This window comes from Salminus brasiliensis, chromosome 14 (genome assembly GCF_030463535.1).
Source record: "Salminus brasiliensis chromosome 14, fSalBra1.hap2, whole genome shotgun sequence".
Taxonomy (NCBI): Eukaryota; Metazoa; Chordata; class Actinopteri; order Characiformes; family Bryconidae; genus Salminus; species Salminus brasiliensis.
This window is the reverse complement of record NC_132891.1, coordinates 16,583,521-16,601,405: the sequence shown is the minus strand read 5'-3', so window position 1 is coordinate 16,601,405 and position 17,885 is coordinate 16,583,521. Positions and strand designations below refer to the sequence as shown.

Sequence of the window (17,885 nt, the reverse complement as noted above, 5' to 3'; positions counted from 1 at the left end):
CTGTGTGATTCTGAGATTGTGTGTGACTCAAATCAAAGTTTTGAGGCAATGTAGACGTGTCGAGATATTTGTCTCTGCCTCTCGTCGTGTCTAACTGGTGGATTTGTGTGTCTATAAACTGCCTGTCATCTATAATTGCTGGATTAGAGCGTCTGTTAATGATTTGTGTGAAACTGTCTAATGGACACTAGGGAACTTATCTTCTGCCTCTTGTCGTTGATATATATGTTGATTATGTTATTCATACATTCCACTGCTTTTGTGAAGCTAAGATTTCAGTAAACCCATATCGAGCACCAATGTAATGTTTCTACATAAGTAAAGAAATATATATTTATTATATAAGTATAAATTTTATTTTTTTAGGTTTAGAGTCAGAGTATCTGTTCACACAGTGTTCTAAGTCACATGGGGTCACATTGTAGAGAGAGGGAATTCTCTAAAGGCAAATGTAATATGCTGAGTAACTGAGTAAATGCCCTCAAGAGGGTTAATAGATCAATGATGAGTTACTCTACACACTTCATTAGTCCATAATTAATCATTTATGAATGAACCGCTAATAGATGTTTTGTCTTTGATCATAATTATATCATATCATCAAATTATACAAGTGGTGTATGTGTTACTAGTAAGTCTTTTAGCTCTCATTGTTTACTTTGGTTAACTTAAAATATTCTGTTATTATTATTATTATTATTATTATTAATGCATGCTTCTTTCTAACAGGCTAGAAAAGAAGAAAAGAGAAGAGAATCCAGCTGAAAGTGCAATGCCATCCAACAAGTACTCGTCCGCTATCATGGCGGAAAGCGACAAGATGACAGCCACGGTAAGAGAACGTCACAAGGGTGCAGAACGTTAGCCCACGCATCAGCCTTTTTACGCACTCCTTAGCATCTTCATGTTACAGTCAATTTCACACACCAACACACACACACTCTCAAACACCTTTGCAGATGGATGCAGCGGATTCCAGTTTCACTTGCATGTCTCTGCAGCCCTGAGAATGTAGGGTTCAGTGAAAGGGTAATGGTGCAGTGGAATTCTTCATACAAACACCAGATAGGGACAGGGAGAGAGACAGAGAGGCAGATAGAGATACCTCCCAATAAATGTGGGTGTTCCACCATACCGTAGGAGGAGGTGGGTAATCAGGTTTGTGGTATCAGCTCAGAACAGTGTTCTCTGACACGCTTGCACTCACCCCAGTGTACTAGTGTAGTTGAAAGTTATGATGTATTGATATTGATACATATCGATTCTGTAAATTGAAAACAATATCAAAACTCTTACTCAACTCAATATACTCTATGTTATAGATCAGAGAAGGCATGGTCACACTACTTAAACACACTGATGTCACACAGTGTGAGTGTGTGCTATTTTAGGCTAGATTTGTTACACGATTCAATCAAATACATTTTTTCCCTCTTATTAATTTTCCTTCATATCCTTATTTTTTGCTTAAATCAGCCAGATCCTGACACCAGCCAATACTGATATGTCATTTGCAGAGACTAGTAAAGGAAAGAAGCCTAGCCTCCCTTTTTGCCATCTCATTCTCGCCAGCTTGTGGAGCGAGAGCGTAGCACCTGGCCCAGTGAAGCTTGGCAGCTCATAGCCCAGCTGCTAGGAAAGACCAATAGATAAACAGAGAGTGTGTATGTGTGTTTTGGCTTCCGCTTTCTCGGTCCAAGAGAAAATGAGTGGACGTACTGTGTGTGTGTGTGTGGGAGATTTAGTCTGCAGTTCAGATGGTCTTGCAGAACAGGGCTCGTCATTGACCTCTCTTTGATTTTCACACTGAACCTCCTGACATGTGTAAGGCTCCTCCACTTTCTGTAAACCACCAGCTCATGCTGAACACGCCCTGCTCAGCTGTTGGTAGCTAATTGAAATGCTGAACTCATATCAGTCAGTTGATTGTACGCAGACAGTACACATGTCTACCCTCTCAAACTGTATGACTACATCATGTTTACTGTGTGAAACACAGTCGCTGAGTTGCTGAAGGTGCTTTCAGTCCCTGTTTCTGAGCATAACTTGAGTCCCTGTCTTTAGTAATGTATAGAGATGGGGACTCAAGTCATGCTCAAGTTCCTATCTTTGAGCATGCCTCGAGTCCTCATCCCTGAGCTTGACTCAAGTCCCCATCTCTGAGCATGCCTCGAGTCCCTATCGCTGAGCATGAATCAAGTCCCCATCTCTGAGCATGAATCAAGTCCCCATCTCTGGGCATGAATCAAGTCCCCATCTCTGAGCTTGACTCGAGTCCCCATCTCTAAGCATGCCTCGAGTCCTTATCTCTAAGCATGCCTCAAGTCCCCATCTCACAAAATAGGCCTCTTCCTCTTATCGTTCTCTGACCAGTAGCAGTTCTCATTTGTAATGATGTTTATCTGCCCACATTCATTCAGGCTGCCCCACTTCAGACTTCATTCTGACTGCTGTCGTTAAGCCCGAGCCTGGACTTACTCAGCATGGTACAGCTCTGTGCTATTGTGAACAAGAGGCGTTAATACGTCAGGGCCTTTCACACTTGTGGCTTTCAACAGAAGTTGACGGGTGGCCTCTGTGGCTTCGTTCTTACCTTTTCATCAGAATGTAGATGCTGTTCTGCGTCTTCCCGCTGTGCCTTTGAAGGGTCACATTCTCTTTAGTTTGCGCTGACATTGATGAATGACCACTACATGTACACTCAGTTGACAGTAACTTGAGAGTGTAACTGCTTATGAGTCATAGACACAATTGCAGTTAATTAATAAAACTGTGTCTTGCATACATGTGCAACTATGACTGTAAAAGGGAAGTTTAAAAGGGTTATTTTAACTGCAAATTGTTATTGATATTTTAATAGATTTAAGATTTCTATCCCTTTTTCCCTTGAACCTGAGGCTCATATATATAAATATCTGGTGGCACACACCATATGCACCATGCTATACAGTATGCTATGTGTTCTTTGTAGAGGATCTGTACTTGTATTTTCCCTTAGAAAATTAACAACACATGTAATTTGACCGGAGTACCTAAACCGTTGCATAAGACTGGCTTGCAAAAGTTTGGGCACCTCTGCTCACAATATATGGTACTGTAAATATCTAAGCGATTAAATAAAATAAAATAAAATAAAATGAAATAAAATTAAATGAAATGACCTGATTTCCAAAATATGTGAAGTCAAAATTACAAAAAAGGAAAGGGGCTCAAAGCAAATGTTTCGGCATCCTGAATGGTCAGTACTTAGTTACACCCCCTTTGTATCACAAGTATCGCAGTTTGTAAAAACCTTTTGTAGCCAATTAAGAGTCTTTCAGTTCGTGTTTGATAGATATTCACACATTCTTCCTCGCAAAGGGCTTCTAGTTCTGAGAGATTCTTGAGATTACTTGCAGCACAGCTCTGTTAAGGTCTATCCACAGGTTTTGAATGAGGTTTAGGTTAGAGGACTATGAGGGCCATGGCAAAACTGTCAGCTTGCATCTCTTAAGGTCTCCATTATAGATCATTTACTTGTAGAAGCCATTTGTTTCTTCTTTAGCTTTCTTACAGACAGTGTGATGTTTGCTGCCAGAGTATTCCAGTATTTAATTAAATACTTTCTATCCTACATCACTGCAGCTCAAAACATGATTGATCCACTCTTACTTAACAGTTGGAGGGTTGTTCTTTTCAGGGGGGTGTATTACCATGCAGGGTGCACAAACTATAGCTTCGGGCCCTTTGCCTTTGTTGCTATTTTGCAACTATTGTTTAGGATGGAAGTAAAATAGTCATTTAGCTGAATTGAATAGCCTGAATGTCACTTTGACCGGGGTGCCCAAATTTCATACGCTACTGTTTGGATAGTTATTTAGAAACTACTGTAACACTAGTACGTACAGGCAGGAAGTTGAAAGTCCAGTGTGTACTTTAATGCGCTGTGTGAATATACAGTAGAGTAGCTGTGTGTTATCAGTACTGTTGCCCAGCAGAAGAGGTCAGATAACTACAGGATTTCCTTCCTCTTCTAGCTTGTGCTGCTTCTTGTTTGTGGCTTCTGTGTCCTGTACAAATGACCCCTGTGTGGTTTACTTCTGCAGAGTCCCTCTGGCTCTGCCATATTATTGTGTGTGTGTGTGTGTGCGTGTGTATCTTTGTAGAGGGGGTGCTCTTGTAGTTGAAAGACACTGCCACAGACATGCAAGGAATGCTGGGAGCTCTAAGGAGGTGTCATTGGGTCTCCAGTTCATTCCTTGTAGCTCTCTCGCTCTCTTTCTTTCTCTCTCTCTCTTTTTTTTTTTTTTGAGTCCATGGGGCCCTTCCAGTCCCAGAGGAAAAACAAACGAAGGAAGCGAGGACCCCCTAAACCCTATAACCCCACCTCCGCCTCTTCCCCTCCCACAGAACTCATGCAGTCAGGTCGCTTTTGGAAAGTGCATCCTTAATCATTAGCCATGACCGACACACACTCATGGTGGATTGTTTTTGTATAGTTTACTTATCTGTTAGTTTCTTCCTAGACTTCATGTTCCGGTCAAGCGACCTTCAGTGCTCCAGCTCCTGCACTCTCACTTACTGAGTGTTTGGACTTGTGCAGTTTTTACAACTCTTTGTTCAGATTGTTTTGGATGGAATTTGCTGGTATATGAAGTGAATCTGATTACCAGTGTTACAGAAACTCGTAAAAAAAGAAGTTCATGGTTTTCCCATATACTGTTCTTTCACTCTGTGTACTGAATAAAAGCATTGCTCACATTAATCACAAATGATTTTACTTGAAGTGAACAGGCCAGACGCCAATTCATTTTATTGACTTTGTTCAAAACACATTAAAATGGAATTGGCCAGTACAGGCCATATCTGCAGAGCAACAGTAGTGAATAGCGTTCAGTCCCTGGTTTGAAGCAGTGCAGTGTAACTCAAAAACAGACAGACCTGTCACTGATGGCGTTTGATTTTTTTATGCTACAGTTTGAAATAAAAATATTCATATATAAGTAGCCGCTGTAGCAAAAACATTGTATCTCCAAAATGGCAACTTCACAGGAGGAGCAAAAATCCTTCTTAACTTTTGAATAAAAGTCATTGTAAAATGAGTTAACGCATCATTTAAGTCATTTGGAGCATTTATATCGGTCATCATGAAATGTGGACACAAAGAAAAAAAACAACTGCCAGATTCAAACTACGTCAAAAAGTGAAAAACAGTAAAAATGGAGATACAAGGTTTTGTGCTGCAGTGACCATGTATATATATATATATATATATATATATATATATATATATATATATTTGTTTATTTATTTATATATAGCCATTCCATTCAACCCTGTTGATTTAATGTACTCCCCTGTAAATGAAGCTGTCATTGGCTTATTTGGTAACTGAATTTCATCATCATTACATAAAAGAAATGAAGATAAATACTAATCAAACGAAACACAGATTGATTCATAGAGTGCTTTCCTAGAAAACTCCCTACTTTATTGGTCTCTTCTCTCAATATTTAGCCTTGTTAACCTAATCTATCTGACTCACACTGCACAGCAGTCATGCATCTGACTTGTTTGTGTGCGTGTCTGTGTGTGTGAGTGGTGCACCGTTCTGGCTCCAGTGGCCTCAGATTTTGGGAGTGTGGCTGGTTGCAGTGAATGTGTGTGTGTGTTTGTGTGTGGTTACAGGGTTAACGGGTGCATTCTGAAAAAGGGGGGCATTGCCCCCATAGCAGAGCACTCATCTAGAGCAAAGGGGGTGGGGGTGAGGGGGATTGTGTAGCAGAAGGAGGAGCTTTCTTTTTACAGTCTCTTTTTTTTTCCCTCTTAATTGCTCTAATGGGAAATATTCAACTGTACCCACTGTATCTCTCTCCTTCTCTCTCTTCCTCTCACACACACTCCCCAACACACTCTCCATCTGTTGCTTTCTCTTGCTGTCTGTCCATCTGTCTGGAGTGTGTTTCTGTAGCACAGAATGTGTGCCGGAACATCATGGCCTAAGTGCTTGTGTTTAAAGTCTATTGGTTGGCTTCACTAGTTTGCCAGGTTGTGAAATTCTAGCATGTTTTAAATAACGGTGGGAAATAAAAGTATAAAGTATATTAAAGTATATTTAATATTACTTCCATCTTCAATTTTACAGGAATTAGTTGCTATTTGAACGTTCAGATACTGTATTCCATAATCTAAGAAAAAAACGAACCGTCCTGATTTTGATATTAAATCTATATTAAATTTACTGTTTCCTATTTTTCAAGCTTCACAGAACGTTTTACAAATCCCCTTCAGCTTAATGTGAAATTCCTAGGGCACAGAAAATAATTATTTGTCATTTAGAGTGTTATTTCAGTTTTGATATTTAATTTTATGATTATTATTTGGTTTGTAAAACAGCCCAGTGTTTCTTCATTTTGTGCCATGTTATCACCAGCCTGGTGGCAAATTTGTTGTAACTCATACCTGTCTAGCTTTGAAAAGCTAGTCCCGCTCAGAAGAGCTGCATTTGAAAATGGAAACAGAACATTGTGTAGCATCTCTGTAGCAAACTACAGTTTACCATTAGCTTGCATGGGATTTTTTTTACCAGCATTGATATTGTTTGTTTTACCTTGAAATGGTACATTTGTAAACAAAGCATAGGTCAATGGAATTCCACTTAAAAGTCTATTTTTTTAGTAATTGCACTTTTGCAATTCAATTTGTGTCTAGTGAAAGAATTTGAGAGGTAAATTGTTCTGATTGTAAATGAGCGAAGACTTCTTTCTTTTTCCCTGTCAAAAGTCAAAATAGGAATTTCGCCACATCCATGCAGCAATAAGCAAGCTTATACTCCAGCATAACTTGCATATTCCATCCAAAACAGCGATCAGGTTTCTGTCTGAGATGCATTTGACTACCGAGTGTAAATGCAAGTGGCTAAAATCTTAGAATCTAATCCCTCTACTAGTTACATGACGTGACCAGGGGTCTCAAATACCGCCTAATAATTTTAGTGTAGTTGACCCCACACAGATGGGGCCTCAGCTAGCTTATACAAGTCTGACCATATGTATAAAATACTACTGACTAAACCACAAATTGGCAGAAACATTTTGAACTGTTTCACGTGATGCGGGCATTGCCCCCATGTGCCCCCTCGTAGCGCCAGGCCTGGTTGTTTTACTATGGTTTATTCACATGGAAAGGATGGACATGTTTAAATGAAGTAAAATGAATGTATTTGGTGGAACAGGCAGAAACTTCACAATTCTGATCAGACAGCCCAGTGTGTGGAGGAGTTTCTAATAGCTCCCTACTTGGATGAACAATAACGGTCTCCACTGGCACAGTTAAACACGAGAATGCTCACGCTATGAGTCTCTAATTGTGTGTGTGTATTTATGCAAGTTGGCAGATTCTGCGGCCCTCTGCAGCACAGCTGTGGCGTGAAAGATTTCTGGCATTCCAGCAGAAGAATCCAAAAACACGACAGCAGCCTGCATTGTTACTACAAACACACACAAGCAGTGTAGTGACCAGACCCATGTCTTTTAGTGACAGTCCTCTGGTGTGTAATCCCTGTGATGAAAGGATGCTCATCAAAGCAGAGGAAAGCAAAGACCACATTAGAACCTCTGCCTAATCTGCCTGTCTGGCTCTAGCAGCATGTCATCTGATCGAGCTAGTGACAAACTTTTTGCTATCTCGGTTTCAGCATACAGGTCCTTTGACCTCTAAACCTCTTTCAAGAGACTTGTATACACATTAGACTGACGTGTAATACAGTGTCCGATCAAGCTGCTGCATATGGCGTCGACACGATGGGAAAATATACCTTACGATAAAAAGTACCAAGTGCATCAAGTAATCTAAGGCCTCGTTTTCACTGCAGGGCCAAACGGTTCTGAGCACGGAGGGTAACCGTTCCAGTGACCTTTCCACACAGTTTGGCACGGAGTGATTTAAAAACCGGGCTAAGCCTGGTTTTCTTAGCATGGTTAGCTAAGCGTACTTATGGCCATAGAATCGTTGGGTGGGAGTGCTTATGTAGGGATCCATTGATTGGATCGCTTGCTGTAGGGATCCGCTCCACATCTGCCTTCACATTTGCTGCACGATACAAGGGTCTTTATATTTCTAGTACAGAAAATAGCGGAGACCGTGTCTTGGTCTGTGGAAACACTTGTTAGGCTTTTGCAGAGTGTAGTCTGTGGTCCATTGCACACAAAAAAAAGGATTAGCAAATACAATCCAGAAAACTCACAGTTCTCCATGGTCTCCAAATGTCGCATAAGTATTACAAGATGCCGTGCACTTCCTGGTCCTGATTTAACACAGCAAATGAGAAAAAAAAACAAAAAACGTAATCGGCCTAATGGGTCTGCAGTGGCGCAGAACGGTGCGGCAGGCCTCAGTAACCCTTTAGTCCTGCAGTGGAATAGAGGCCTAACTAACACAAATAAACAAAAACACACAAAGTACAAAAGCAAATACTGAAATGCTGCTTGTTAGTTATTGTACATTACAACCGGAAGCACATATTTGTTCACTGCACTGTTACAGGAGTCTTTTTCAGGTTGGATTCATTTATAAGGAGGTTTATAGGGAAAACTAAAGGAAGCTAAAGGAAAACAACAACCGATAAAGCTCATGATAAACTAAGCTATGGCTAGGTTAGGGCTAAGCTAAGGTAGGCCTAAGGAGTTAGCAAAGCTAAATGTAAACAAAGGGCAAACTTACGAGTCCTGTTAGAGTTGTATTAACATATAAGAGCTTTTCAATAAAATAGGTAAATACAGCAAAAATTTCATCTGTAATAGAAATTCTTCTCACAGAGTCTCCTTGTGTGATAAAACTCACACCTCCAGACTACAAAAAAATATTTCCTAGTCCCTGAATGTTTGCCTGTTTCTCCTGATTACATGATCAGTGGTTAAATAAAGCACAGCACTCCAACCACTGAGCTACCCTGCAGTGGTGCCCCGAAGCATCACCTTTTCTAATTTAGCAATTTCGGAAAGTATTTAATATCAGCACAGGAGCTTTGATGGATACGCACGCTCTGAAACTAAATACAGTGCAGCCAAGACAATTTCCCCCCCTCCAAAGTGCGGCGACATCTGCCTGAGAAAACACAGAGGCGATTATCCAGACAGGGCTAAAATGATCAGACCACCGCTGAGTTCAGTGAAAAACAGCAGGTAATTTGGACTGTAAATTTCTCTGAAGAGGAGAGCGAGTAACCCTAAAGAAACCGATTACCGGCAGAGGAAGAGCATGTATGCAGTGTAGTAACTGTGCAGAGAATAACAGAAAAAGGTTGAGTATGTCAAAGTTCTTGATGAGGGTAAAACAAACCACAGATCTCGGTCATCAGGGGAGCGCTTGTGCGCTGCCAAGACTGAGGCGCTAAAAGTGTAACATCAGCATTCCCGAACAGCTTTTTAAAGCATTTTTACAGCCTAGTTGTTAAAGGTAAAGTAGGTCTTGTTCTGCGCTTGTGTTATGCAACCAGCTGTTTGGCTGAATGTTCAAGTTACTTGCTCTGCACAGGTTCAAGCCTATCCAAGCCTTGTTCGCTGCGAGGGATCTGTTCTGTCATTATCGTGATAACCAAAAAAAAAAAATAGACAATTTATTGTACAGCCCTGTAGGCATTATGCATGCAACAGCCTAATTATAGCCACTTATGTGTATTGCATTATTGATTTTAATTAGTTTCGTTACACACACACACACACATCCTCGTATTCAGTACAGTCACCCATACACATCTCATTCAAAAAAGGTTTGATTTTATTTAATGATTCTTTAATGATTATATTCATTAACAATCAGCTTAATGTTCATGCAATTTCAGTGTGCGTTCCTTGGTTTTATTTAGGCAGGACTTGCCTAAATAATAATTTCACCGTTTTCTTAACTTTGTTCCGAGCCTATGTAGGAACTTTGCAGGTGGTGTAAACAGCTGAAAGGCTTGATTACTGAAGAGTGCTGACAGCAGAACAAGGAGATACAATGCGTGGTGTTTTGCATTATTTTCAAGATGGCACTGTCAGAAATATCACTGTATGGTGGACAACATGGCAACATTCATCATCGTTCATTGAGATAAATTACATCACATTGCACTTTTCTGAATGTGTCATGGATATCACTACTGCATGTTTAGTGCAAAAAGAGATTATTAGGCCTCAACCTTTAGCAAGTACAGAACCACCGGTGGGATGTGCAGTTACCGGTCTAGGCCTGTCATGATTTGAAACCTTTTTTATTGGATGACATATTGTCCTAGGAATGATTATAATAAACAATATTATTACCATTTTAAGACCATTTTATTCTACTAATATAATAATGATATAATAGCATAATAGTGCAATTACATCCTTATAAAAAGCTGTGAAGTTTTAATATCCTAAAATAAAAGCACTGTTAAATAAAGTCAACACACCGGTTCATACATGTTATTGAGTTCTCCTTGCGATGTAAACATAATGACCTAGGCTGGTCCCTGGATACTGCAGTACCACTAGTGGGATTCAAACAGTTACTATCAGGCAACTATTACCTTCATTACCACTATATCAACTTCCTTCATTATATGCACCTGCTGGTTCATCTTCCCATTGCGTGTTAGCCTGTCATACTGGCCACTTGGCTGCCCAATATCCCTGCCCTAGATTTTAAGTTGTTCTTTGATGTATAAATAGTAAATAGTAAACCATGTGTTTATGGTTGGGGCTAAAATAAAAGTTCACACAGAAGCTACATAGCACTAGCATAGCTTTGTTTTCAGTTCTGGGGGGGGGTTAATATTGCATAACAGTCTTAAGGTTTAAGAAATGGTCCTTTTTACAGCACTGTTATCAGTGATGCAGGATTTTCTTTTTAATGAAGAGACAACAGTGTTTGAGGTTCACTCTCATTATTCAACTGTAACATGCTTAGCTAAATTCCAATCTAAATTCCAATCTGGTCACTCCTTTGTTGTCTTTCCCTTGTTACTCACCAAAAACAGCAGCAAAAATGTTGTATAGTGAAAGCTGTGCTTCTAGTAGATTAACCATGTCATCACATGATCTCTGTAACATTTCGGCCATCAAACCTAGACTGCAGAAAATAGACGAACATCCATGTATCATCTTACTTACATTTTACGCTCATCTCTGGAGGAAAGGCGCAGTCAAAATACTGGGAATGCTGGGATTATGTTGTTAAGTTCAAATTGTTAGAACAGGATCCATCCATTATAATACCAGAACCATCTAAATATGCCCTGAATGGACCTGATCTAATGATCTAATAGTTTTTAAAATGCGGCCTAATGTCAGTTGGCCTTGGCTTATTGGTTGGCTTATACTGTATATATTGGCACATTATCCAGTACAATCTTTGTGCTCAGACTTTTGACAGCAGTGTAAGTCCTGCCTGAACACAAAGTGTCTATTGGCCCTTAAGCACAGGATACAATCTTTAATTTCCTCACACCTCCACAGCTGTTTGTGTGTCCATGTGGGTATATGAGCGAGTATGTGTGTCTACAGTGTGAACTCAGGAAGCAGAATAGAGCCTGATCCACACACGCATTAACACAAGTTCGTACGACCTCGCCTTCAAGTCGTAACAGAGTCAGCGCTGGCAGCTTCATTAAGCTTGTGGTCTTGGCAGCTTTAGTTTCAGATAGAGAGAGAGTGAGGGAGGGGAATAGAAGCGGATAGCGAAAGGCTTGGAACAGAGCCACCCGTGTCGTATATGTTTTATAACACCGCGTTTAGGTAAATCACGTTTTTTTGCCAGATTTGACACAGATAAGAAAGTTCATGTGTGCCTACATGTGTGTATGTATACATGCTGTACGTGCCCTTGGGCCGGGCTTTCAACAAGTCACTTTGTTTACTTTATCTTCACAGTCATACGGAATCTGAATGTGTTTTTATTGGCTAGGTAAAATATCACTTATTTGCAACTTGCCTTAACAGTAGTTCATGTTCAGACAGACAGGTAATAAATTAAATAGTGCAGAATAATACATTTTACTGATTTTACTGCCTTTTGGAATTTTATATAAATAATAATGTACATTTTTGGGTAAATAAGGTTTTGGGTGTGCTACACTTTTCAAGCCAGTTAAATTCCAACCCTGGTTTATCTTCACTTTTGGTGCAATCAGTTTTGGGCAGGTGTGAATACAGTAATCACACTTGGATGCGACTCAAAACAATCATATCGAGGCTCTTGAGAGGAGGTGGTCTTGGTCCAGTCCCAAATAAACTCTTGAGCGTGTTGTCTGTGGGAACATGAGCTGACGTCAATATGGCCCAACTATCAAATGTACAACGCAACTTTGAGGTAAAGGACTCTCATAGCCAGGTGTTACAAGTGCCATCTCTGACCAATATGCGGAGAGAACGTTCTTACATTGTTTGTTGTGGCGTATTTTGGTGTGTGGGAATTTTTCCCAGTGCACAAACCAAACAAACCAAGGGGCAAATGCTCCAACAAACTATTTTAACTGATTTGTACCAGAGAAAAAAAATATAGGAGTGGAAACGCCTTAAAAACACATTAGGGTTCACTCCCATCACTGCCTGTGTGTGTATGTCTCTGAGCTTTGCAAGGCTGTCCAGTCACCTCTGATTTAGATCACAGTCTATTTAGAATCATTTTCTCCTTTTTTTTCTGCCACAAGGTTTAATTAAGCATTGGACATTGTAAATATTTTATTATTATACCTGCTTGATGTTTTACAACTTATTTCTAGTTTATTGTTTCCTATTTTTCTCATTTTTCATTTATTACGATTTATTTAAAACCCATAAAGTGGCCTAGCATATTAAAATCACTTTAAACATTGAACTGCAGGTAAATGGGATTTATTTGACAGAAAAATATGGATTAGAGACTGTAAAGCATTGATTTCAAAATTCTGAATGCTTCAGATTATAATCCCCTCAATTACCTCTCATGTTATTGATGTCTGAATGTACGCTGCACTTGTTCAGAAACTGATGCACTGCTCTAATCAAGAGCAGCACAGAGACTGAGGCAGGATTGCAGACTCTTAAGAAGTGTAGTCTTAGAACTCTGGCAGTGTTACTGCTGCATTTGGTGTGTTACTTCACTAAGTTAAAGTTTCTCTATGTTTTATGGGTCTCTTTTAACCAGCCACATGTTGCACTATGCTTGTCTGATCTTTGTCTCCCGTTGTGTTTTGTTCGTTCTTCCTCAGGCTGCAGTGAATGGTGACATGTCCACAGTAGAGAGTTTGTCAGAGAATAACAGTGGCCTGGAAATGACCAATGAGAATAGCCCTCTGACCGGAGCGGAGCCACCCTCACCTTTCAGCCCCAAACAGAGCGGAGGTGCAGCATCGCCTGCAGGTAAATACACACACTCTCCACATTCTCACACACAGACATACACATTACATATTAAATCCCAGAATGTACAGATTGAATCAGACACACATAATATCTCTTCGTGTCAGGTCACTAATATGTTCTCTCTCTTTCTCTTTCTCATTCTCTCTCAGATGAGAGTGTGAACAGCCTGAGGAAAAGGTCTCGGAAGCGCTCTGAATCAGAGTACGACAGCGTGTGGGACTCCTGCAGTGAGGTCTGAACTTAAAATCGGACGTGTATTTAAATCTCAAACACATAGAGTCTCACTGAGTCTCACTCACAATCAAAATTATTCAACCTCCATGGCAAACTAGGTTTATTAGCAGAATATACAAACTGTCAGCTGTTTGCAATGAACCAATCTAACAAGAACACTTTAAACAGCTCAACACAACTAACAGAACAAGTGGTTTCTCCAAATTCAATACAAAATGCTACTGTTATTGACCGATGACTGTTAATCCCTCTGTACTGATTATTCGACCCCTTCATGACAAGCGCCGTTAGTACTTAACGTACTTAGCTGTTATGACCTGCGGCAAACATGATGCATAGCCAGACACCAGCTTTTGGCAGCGTTCCCAGGGAACCTAATCCCATTCCTCATGGGCAGTGGCCTTCAGTTCGCTAATATTTTTGGGTTTGTGTGCTGCAGCCACCTTCTTCAAATTCCACCAAAGATTTTCTGTGGGGTTTGAGTCACGCTACTGTAAAAAAACCCTTCCAGAATCTTCAAGGACTTGGGATCAGTGTCCTGATGGAAGGTCCAAATGACCACCATGCTTTACTGTAGGCAGGGTGCTCCTCCTGACATACTGCTGATCCATTCATATTTATTAAGTTGTTTTATGTAAGACCATACTGTTTTGACAAAAACAACTGAAAAATTGTGTTTGCATAAGTATTCATAAGTATTCTTCGGAAGCACCAAGTTTTGATATGAAGTTTGGATATCGCAGGGAGCAGTGCAAAGCTGCATCAGAAAAGGGAAAAAAAAACCTCATTAACTTTCAATGGAAGTCAATGTAAAAATATTTTAAATTATGTAAAAAAATAAAAAATTGCGTGACAGTGACAATATGTAGTATGGTGTATGTGTACATTCCTACGTGTAATGGGAAATTCATTTTACCCTTATGAACCCCCATGGCTTAATAATAACATCCGACAGATCAGATGTTATCTACCATGGGAATGTTATTACTTAGCAAATTGTTTTGTGAGGATTTCCTTTTGTCCTCTCTAAACTTATAAGCATATATAAGCCTGTCATGATAGCTATTTTTTTGGATGATATATTCCCAGTAATTATATGGACCATTTTTACACCTTTGTTTCGTGGTAGTTCATACTGCCGGTTAAAAGGTTTGCAGCATAATTTTAAATGCTGTTTATTTTGGACCGTTTTTAATGGCAGCATCTATTTGGCTATATGGCGAGTAACACTTCTTCAGTCTTTGGGTTTGCACTGCACTCCTTTCCTACACCATCGATGTTGCTACCTGCTTACGGACTTGCGGCCCACGTCTGACAGAGAGCAAAAGCATGCAAGCAAAGACAAAGGCCAATATTGAGGTCAGCAAAAATGATTGAATCATGTGCATATATTGTACAATAAGTCATGACAGGCCAAGACAGAGGTTGCTGTATGTGTGTGTGTGTAAGCGAGAGAGAGAGAGAGAGAGATCGAGGGAGAAAAAGAGACAGCTAGACTGGCTGAACTGGTTCCCCCCGATGACACAGTCATGGGTATAGAATCCTTTAATCAGATAAGTCAGCAATAAGAAATTAAATTATGTGTGTGTGTGTGTGTGTGTGTGTGTGCGCACGTGTTCAGACCAGATCAGTAATGGTGATGTGTTGTGTTGCAGGAGAAGGCTGATCTGGGTTCAGATGGTGGCTCTGGACTCAGACAGAGACCCCGCCCCAGGACCATCTTCCAGGCAGGGTTAACGGCTCACTCTAAACCGCGCAACAGAGAGAGGGGTCGCAGCAAACAGGAGCCCATTACCCCGGTAATCTATATACACATACTTTTTTTTTTTTTTTAATTGCCCTTCATATCAAATTTCACTGTGCTGCACTCGTGCAAAAGATAAACTCTGTAAAGAAAACAAAAGCAGACGAGACGAAACCCATCAGAGCTCACCTTGAAGCGTACAAATACAAACACTGCAAAGCAGCTGTGCTAGTCATGTGTGTCTGCTATGATGCATTTTAGTTAATGAAATTAATTGTAGGATTATTTTTAGGGTTAGGTGTAGAAAACACTACTGAAACACTTTAGTAAGGCTAAATAACGCCTACCTAAGCCTTTGTTAACATCAGTTAAGGCTTATTGCAACAAGCGTCAGACGTAAAGGCTGCTGTTGTTAATGTTGATGTCATATTATCTAAACACAGCAGGTGTTATGACAGCTGAGCCTTTCTAAATGTTTATATAGGTTCATTTCTCTGTCATGAAAAGCTTACGTAGGTGTTGTGTAGACTTATGAACACCGCCCTTATTACACATAGAGAGTTCTGCTCTCAGAAGACAATGAAGGTATTATCTAATACCATCTTAAAATATAGGTCAAATCTAAATCAATGGAAATTATTTAATGGAGTTTTGAAATAACTACACTTTGGGCCAAGGACCATCTCCAAGCTCCTCCAATCCTTTGTTACATACCCTACAAAAACGCTCCTTTTTCATCACCTTCTTGTGATAATAAATGTTAGCTTCTTTTTTTACACTATTAAGGAAGTAAACAGCATCACAGCATTGGAAGCTGAGTCAGAACCATATGTTGCAAATCAGTCTGTCAAAGTAACTTCAAAAGCCATTGGGAAGATAATGTGGTCCGATCAGCAGCTCATAACTGTTCATTATTCGAGCAATACTAATATTGAAATAAGGTGTATGTGCATCATGTGGAATCACTCAGAGCTTACTGTTAAGGGCTAATCTAGGGCCACCCATACAATTGGCTATGATCTGGTTTAAAAAAGGTCAGATTTGTGTGTTCACACTGTTCTGAGAACACCAGAACTGGATCACACTAAACCAAAAAAGAAAAGAAAAATTTACACCACTCTGACTCAAGTCTGAAAATTGGAGGCTGGCTAGGTCTGTCCGCTGTCATCTGAAACTGTCTGTATCTCTGCTGTTAAACACATCTGAACAACTCACTCCCTCTCTGACTGTATTTTCCTGATTGCATGTGCTGAGGATTGCGAGAAAAGGTGCTAAACAGGTTCCCCCTTACATGGCCTTCACTTTTCTTGGAATGCTTCCTTTTCTGCTTCTATGTATTACTCTCTCGCCCACTCAGCCTCCCTCCACTTTCCCACCTGTTGAGTATAATATGTGCCCTGTGCATTACTGTGTGTACTTTTCATAGATGTGTCTTCCTTCAGTGACATTGTATTCCTGCTCTCAGTTTGCATAGGGGTCTCAGGGCTCACTGTCTTGAAAGCGGATATATTAGCAATGACCCCTATGCTCTACGATGACTGTAGATACCTTTAGCTGAAAGGAACCAGTAGTAATACAGGTTTCTGAACTCCCTTTGATTCCCTTTGTGAATGTGTGTGGGGTCTTTATATATTACAGTTTTGTTGCTATTAGTGTGTGCTGATTATCAGGCTCAAAACATCTACTCCAAATGCAAGGGATGAGCATATTTTTGTTTTCAAAACAGAGGACACTGGGGACACATTGGGGACACCGTAGTTAGGATGCCATGGCTGGGAGATTTCAAGTAAGCCTAAGTTGTAGGATCCTGGCAATGTGTATGTGTGAGGGTGGACATACCTCTCAAACCACAACCAGCAACTACAGTATGTAAATGTACATTATTACATACACATGACCAAATAATCTTCCAGTTCAATGTACTGACTTAGGCCTGATTGAAACCCCCAGCCACGACAATCTTACTACAGTGGATGCTTGTGTCCCCAGTGTCCTCTTTTTTGAAAGCAAAAATCACATTAGCATTTGGAAGAATGTTTTTTTCATATGATGATCAGTACACATTTAACCATGTCCAAACTTTTGACTGAGAAATTAGTAAATGTCTTTTTTTAATGTCTTTTTTTTTTTTTTTTTTTTTTTTTTTGTCTCATGTCCGATCCCTACATCTTACAACATCCTACATCCCTACAAAGCTATTGCCAATACAAGGGCTTGACTAGTGGTTGGTACAGAGTGATGAGTCAGTGACACCCTCATGCTTTAAACTGGTAAAAGTAGTAGTACAGTATAGTAACCATGTCTCTTTTTGTGTGTGTGTGTGTATGTGTGTGTGTGTGTGTGTGAGTAGGTGACTACTTTACATGAAGGCCCCAGGCTGGAGCTGATGGAGCAGGACTCTAAAGACTCAGCTCAAAGCAGTACTACATCCACCTCCACCACAGACATGGCCAGTCAGCCTGAGTACAATGTACGTACACACTCTTAAGCACTGCACATCTTTCTGCTTATCCACCCCTCTTGCCTGGTCTTGTCTCTCCCTTTCTTCTTGTGTACAATCA

General features: G+C 40.2%; 1 protein-coding gene across 2 annotated transcripts in view; it reads left to right on the top strand.

Annotated features, from left to right (window-relative positions):
• dnmt3bb.1 (DNA (cytosine-5-)-methyltransferase 3 beta, duplicate b.1) overlaps positions 1–17,885 on the top strand; it is a 43,231-nt gene that overhangs the window by 7,710 nt on the left and 17,636 nt on the right. For both annotated transcript variants that reach the window (XM_072696399.1, XM_072696398.1), the window contains exons 2-6: positions 730–832; positions 13,193–13,343; positions 13,496–13,578; positions 15,236–15,379; positions 17,675–17,794. In XM_072696399.1, the coding sequence (XP_072552500.1) occupies positions 773–832; positions 13,193–13,343; positions 13,496–13,578; positions 15,236–15,379; positions 17,675–17,794 (558 nt within the window). In that variant the 5' untranslated portion in view covers positions 730–772. The remainder of the gene's footprint in view (positions 1–729; positions 833–13,192; positions 13,344–13,495; positions 13,579–15,235; positions 15,380–17,674; positions 17,795–17,885) is intronic.